The 6,738-nt window shown below is 39.0% G+C and overlaps 1 protein-coding gene across 1 annotated transcript; it reads left to right on the top strand.

The window, feature by feature from the left end:
* Window positions 1-1,656: 1,656 nt before the first annotated feature.
* LOC311119947 (tumor necrosis factor-like) lies at window positions 1,657-3,670 on the top strand (the record flags this gene model as incomplete). Its single annotated transcript, XM_084194593.1, has 4 exons — window positions 1,657-1,836; window positions 2,373-2,400; window positions 2,762-2,821; window positions 3,195-3,670. 4 exons carry the CDS (start codon window positions 1,657-1,659, stop codon window positions 3,668-3,670), a joined length of 744 nt encoding a protein of 247 aa, XP_084050719.1.
* Between the last annotated feature and the right edge of the window lie 3,068 nt (window positions 3,671-6,738).

The following is a 6,738-nucleotide window of genomic DNA, read 5'->3' as shown; positions in this document are numbered from 1 at the left end:
TTAAATCTGTTATTTATTATATCATATATAAAAATGGACATATGTATTTTAATACAGACTAGCTCAAAACATTACTTATCATTGAAAATTACAAAATTACCCAAGGGATCATGATAATTTAAAAATAAAAATAAAGTGTGGGTGCTAAAACTACCCCTATTTTGAAAGTAGTGATGCAATGGCTCCATTTGCGTCATTGCTCGGGCGCCAATGATATGGACACCATACATCACACTGAATGGTCAGCAATTGGGATGTAGCTCAGTTGGTAGAGCATGGCATTTGCAACGCCAGGGTTGTGGGTTCGATTCCAGTATGAAAAAAATAATAAAAATAAATAAATGAAATGTATGTACTCACTACCTGTAAGTAGCTCTGGATAAGAGCGTCTGCTAAATGACTAAAATGTAAATGTATGTTTTATCATAGTAAATCTACATGATTTATTATTACCTTTTTATTACTTATATTTCCCATATACAAAAGATATAGATAACAAATTGTTTAATTATTACATTAACAATAAGTATCTCTCATGCCTTATATACATTTGCATGAATGCAATGGGGAAATTGAACTCTGGGAAAATAAGAGGTTGAAATATTTAGAGAGAGAGAGAGAGAGGGGAGATGGTGACATACCATTTGATGAGCACTCCCCCCCCCCCCTCCCTGTGCGCTTGACCTATTTTAAAGAGATGGAAGGAAGTGACTGATATACCATTACAGACAACAGCCATGAAACATCCCTTTGGGCCCATATTTGGCAAATGAGGACGTTCGCTTGTGAGAATGTATAGTCCAATGTAACATTTAACGTACAAATGTGCTTCCGAATAATAGTGAGACGTGCTTTTACCATGAAACTCGGACACAAACACAACATTTACTTTCATCCTTTAATATAAAAAAAAAACATCATGCTAACTGCTATCCCCTTTACTGAAGTAAAATGACACCACAACATCCTCTGTTGCTCAATTGACTGCTCTGTCCTTAACACCAGCCACCAGTGACGATACTAATGGACATGCAAAAGTAGAAAACACATCAATGTAGCAAATAAGTTCAGTGAAAAGCAGAACATTAAAAGGCCAAGAACGACAGACCCAAAAAAAAATAAAAAATCCCATTGAGATGAAAGGAAAATAAACCAGAAAAAGGAACTGAGTAAAGATGAAGTTAGAGAGAGGCATTTTGGTGTTTACTTCCGATGTGAGATAGAGGGAGAGAGTGAGACAGGGGTGTGTGTGTGTGTGTGTGTGTGTGTGTGTGTGTGTGTGTGTGTGTGTGTGTTTGTTTTTTCTCGAATGTGAAAAATCCACAGGTTCCCCCCAGCCTCCTTTTCATTCTCCTCCTCCTCCTCCAACTTTCTGTTCCCTTGCCTTCCTCCACTCTGAGTGACATCACTGGAGTTTCCCTTTTAGCAGCTAGATGTATATAACAGCAACACTGAGAGAGTATCAGTCAATCAATCAGCAGGACAGTCACAACCTACTACCTTCCAAACACAGGCAACCCTCTAACACCAAACAGCTTAGCTACTGAAGTTATTCTAACTTGACAAAGTTGTATACCTATCGCAAAGAGCTCCCTCCCAGGCTTCTCTCGGACACTGCCTTGGATAAGGACTTTAACGGAAGGTTTCTGCTATACGATGGAAGGCGATTGCAGCAGAGTGTTGGTAGACATGGAGAGTGGCCCTGTGTACCCGTCAACCACCGTGACCCTGGTACGGGAGAAGCCAACACAGACACACCGGTGGAGGCTGAGCGGTGCCCTGCTGGCCATGGCTCTGTGTGTCTCAGCTGCACTTTTCATTACCTGGCATGCCAAGGTGAGAATATACATCCAATTTGATCTTATCGTTAATTACTAGTGTGCGCGACGGCTAGTTAAATCGATATGGAACTGGAATATTTTGATGTGCTAATATCAAGTGTATTTCCATCAGCAATTTGATAAAGAAAGTAGAACTTAGAAGTAGAACTTAGATCTTGGATTGAAAGTACTGTATATCTCTGTAGCTATGTTTACAGTCACTTTTAATTACATGTATTTACCTTGCATTTATTTCTGTATATCACTATATATATATATATATATATATATATATATATATATATATATATATATATATATATATATATATATATATATATACATATATATATATATATATATATATATGTATCTATATATATATATATATGTATCTATATATATATATATATATATATATATATGTATATAAATGTATCTATATCACTATATATCTATGTATCTATATATATGTATCCTCCATATATCTCAGTATATCTCATATATCTCCTGTTTAGCGTCAATATGAAACTCTTTATCTTCTCTTATCAGAAACAAGATCACGTCGAGGAATCTGATGGTGAGTTTCTTTCCCTTTCTTTCCTGTCTAGCTCTACATGTTCTACTGCTGGTGCTATGGTGTTATAATATCGACCGTATTCTGCTACTCCCTTGACAAAGGCCGCATTCCAAATGGCGCCCTATTCCCTACATAGTGCACTACTTTTTGACCCGGAGCATTATCGGACCTGGTCAAAAGTAGTGCACTATATAGGGAATAGGGTGCCATTTGAGATGAAACCTAAGTGTGTTAAGATAAACTCTCGCAAGCTCTTGGAAGCTCTCACAGTAGTGCGGCATTATATGGAGTTAACATGAGAGGATTCATCCTCTGAGGAGTATGTCACACTTTCTAAATCTCTGTCTTCTTCCCTCTTCAGAACTTCAGCATACATTGAGACAACTCTCTGGAAACAGGAAGGCTGCCATTCATTTAGAAGGTAAGATAACGCTATAAACAGTAATGTATTCAATGTCTGCTTCCCAAATGGCACCCTAATCCCTATATAGTGCACTAGTTTTGATCAGGGCCCATGTAGGGGATGGGGTGCCATTTTGATAAGGGAAGGTTACCTGGAAGTTTACCTGATAGGATTTCCGTATTAGAGTCATTTAAACAGCACTGTAGAACTGGAATAAACTTGTCTGCATGGTGAATAATCTGGAAATATGCAATGTAAATGCAATGTAAATAAAAATAACACCAAAGGATAACACATAAAAGTGTTAAATGCATTTATTTATTTCCAATGTGGTCCTTGGAAGAGATTCATTATTTCCCATGTTAACCTCTCTCTCTCTCTCTCCTCCCAGGTGAATACAACGACAGTGGAAAATACAAGAACACAGTGGAGTGGACAGACAAAGTGGGCCAGGGATTCTCACAGGGAGGCCTTAAACTCGACAACAACGAGATTGTGATCCCCCAGCCGGGCCTATACTTTGTCTATAACCAGGCCTCTTTCCACGTCAGCTGCAAGGCCGACCCCAAGCACCCTAACGACCAGGAGATGGTTCACCTGAGTAACACCGTCAAGCGCTGGTCCCCAAGCTACGGCAGCGAAGACAACAAGAAGTACCAGACGCTGCTCAACTCTGTACGCACCGTGTGTAAGAAGTCTTCCAACAGCGAGGCTGCGAGTGAAGGAAAGTGGTATAATGCAGTGTATGTGGGAGCTGTGTTCCGTCTGGAGAGTGGAGACAGGCTCCAGACAGTCATAGAGGAAAGGCTTCTGCCCCATCTGGGGAGTGGTGATGGGAAGAACTTCTTTGGCGTGTTCGCCTTGTGAGACAGACAAAATGGCTGAAGATAGAGAGGAAGGGTTACATCCCAAATGCCACCCCTATTCCCTATACTTTACCTATTGGTGCACTATATAGGGAATAGGGGAGCCATTTGGGATGCAACCACAGTGTGAAGGAAAGCTTCATACAGTTGGAGGGATTAGGCAGCTAAATCCATGAAGAATAAGAGGACAAGTTGAAGGTTACCTGATAGGAGTCAGGGCGTTTCATCTACTGAAGTTGACTGAGGTTAAGGCATTGTTGTTTTATGTTAAAGCCAACGCTTTATACTCTTCTGTCAAATATTAGGAGTTATAGCCTGGGTACTAGTCTGTTTTTGCCATCATGCTAATTCTTGCCACTCCTTTGCCATGGCAAACATTGGCTTGAATGACAGCATGACGTAGGTAAGAGCACAAGCAGATCTGGAACCTGGCTAGAGGAATTATACCAACTTATCTAAACTGTAGCAGTTTATATATACTTGGGTGTTTATTGTATAACAGATGTGTTACCATGGTGTTACCATGGCAATATATTTCTATGATGTTTAAAGTACTATGTGCTCAACTAGTGTTAACTCTCAGGACCTGATGCTGAGCTACCATCCACAGCACACAGACCAACCACACTGTATCCTACTATCTGAAGGAATTCTGACATACAGTATGATTACATGTTTTTAAGAATTTTGAATGTACTTCTACATCGGTCAAATTTCTCATATTGTGAAGTTAACATACAGTGGGGGAAAAAAGTATTTAGTCAGCCACCAATTGTGCAAGTTCTCCCACTTAAAAAGATGAGAGAGGCCTGTAATTTTTATCATAGGTACACATCAACTATGACAGACAAATTGAGAAAAAAAAATCCAGAAAATCCCATTGTAGGATTTTTAATGAATTTATTTGCAAATTATGGTGGAAAATAACTATTTGGTCACCTACAAACAAGCAAGATTTCTGGCTCTCACAGACCTGTAACTTCTTCTTTAAGAGGCTCCTCTGTCCTCCACTCGTTACCTGTATTAATGGCACCTGTTTGAACTTGTTATCAGTATAAAAGACACCTGTCCACAACCTCAAACAGTCAAACTCCAAACTCCACAATGGCCAAGACCAAAGAGCTGTCAAAGGACACCAGAAACAAAATTGTAGACTTGCACCAGGCTGGGAAGACTGAATCTGCAATAGGTAAGCAGCTTGGTTTGAAGAAATCAACTGTGGGAGCAATTATTAGGAAATGGAAGACATACAAGACCACTGATAATCTCCCTCAATCTGGGGCTCCACGCAAGATCTCACCCCGTGGGGTCAAAATTATCACAAGAACGGTGAGCAAAAATCCCAGAACCACACGGGGGGACCTAGTGAATGACCTGCAGAGAGCTGGGACCAAAGTAACAAAGACTACCATCAGTAACACACTACGCCGCCATGGACTCAAATCCTGCAGTGCGAGACGTGTCCCCCTGCTTAAGCCAGTACATGTCCAGGCCCGTCTGAAGTGCATTTGGATGATCCAGAAGAGGATTGGGAGAATGTCATATGGTCAGATGAAACCAAAATATAACTTTTTGGTAAAAACTCAACTCGTCGTGTTTGGAGGACAAAGAATGCTGAGTTGCATCCAAAGAACACCATACCTACTGTGAAGCATGGGGGTGGAAACATCATGCTTTTGGGCAGTTTTTCTGCAAAGGGACCAGGACGACTGATCCGTGTAAAGGAAAGAATGAATGGGGCCATGTATCTTGAGATTTTGAGTGAAAACCTCCTTCCATCAGCAAGGGCATTGAAGATGAAACGTGGCTGGGTCTTTCAGCATGACAATGATCCCAAACACACCGCCCGGGCAACGAAGGAGTGGCTTCGTAAGAAGCATTTCAAGGTCCTGGAGTGGCCTAGCCAGTCTCCAGATCTCAACCCCATAGAAAATCTTTGGAGGGAGTTGAAAGTCTGTGTTGCCCAGCGACAGCCCCAAAACATCACTGCTCTAGAGGAGATCTGCATGGAGGAATGGGCCAAAATACAAGCAACAGTGTGTGAAAACCTTGTGAAGACTTACAGAAAACGTTTGACCTGTGTCATTGCCAACAAAGGGTATATAACAAAGTATTGAGAAACTTTTGTTATTGACCAAATACTTATTTTCCACCATCATTTGCCAATAAATTCATTAAAAATCCTACAATGTGATTTTCTGGATTTTTTTTTCTGATTTTGTCTGTCATAGTTGACGTGTACCTATGATGAAAATTACAGGCCTCTCTCATCTTTTTAAGTGGGAGAACTTGCACAATTGGTGGCTGACTAAATACTTTTTTTCCCCACTGTAGCTCTTAATTTATTCTGAATGAATTATTTATTTATATTTTATTAATATATTTATTATTATTATTATTATTATTATTATGTTTTAGTTATTATCCTTGTATTGGTGTCTGTATATATTGCTATTGAAATTACATTTGAAATTATTTATTTAATTTAATTGATATGAAGTGTCTAATACCTAATTGTTGTTATTTAATTGCATTTTATATTTCTACATTTTAAGAGTAATTTTATTGTATATATTTATTTATTTAACTACAGTACTGTTGTTGAGTGAATATCTCAATAAAATGCTAAAGAAAAATGACAAAACATTTATTGTATGTGAATCAGTTATGATCATTAATGAAAAGTTATTGCAACATTGACTTTACATCCCCCGATGATAGTCACTATCCAGAAAAAAAGCGGTCAGATGACTGTAACCTAAGGGTCTTTAAGCTGAAATGGTTCTGAAAACAGCAACGGAAAAACCTTCATAACAATGAGTGGTTCATATCATTTTGCATCAGACAAATAGTAGCTTTTTCTATCAACAGGACATCCTAAAAAAAAATAGTTATCTCCTTGCTATCATGGAATGATTTGCATTTCTATTGACCTAATCTCATTTGAATTAGCACACATTTGTAAAAGGCACCTCTACTAAAATAAACTCAGTGGCTGTTTCCATTGCAGTCGCTTGCGTTTCCTCAAGTAGTGTGTGTGTGGTGTGTTTCCTATGCCGTCAGGCGCAT

This window comes from Coregonus lavaretus (genome assembly GCF_964263955.1).
Source record: "Coregonus lavaretus genome assembly, contig: HAP1_SCAFFOLD_2621, whole genome shotgun sequence".
NCBI lineage: Eukaryota > Metazoa > Chordata > Actinopteri > Salmoniformes > Salmonidae > Coregonus > Coregonus lavaretus.
The sequence above is the reverse complement of the archived record's forward strand: the minus strand, read 5'-3'. Positions and strand labels throughout refer to the sequence as shown.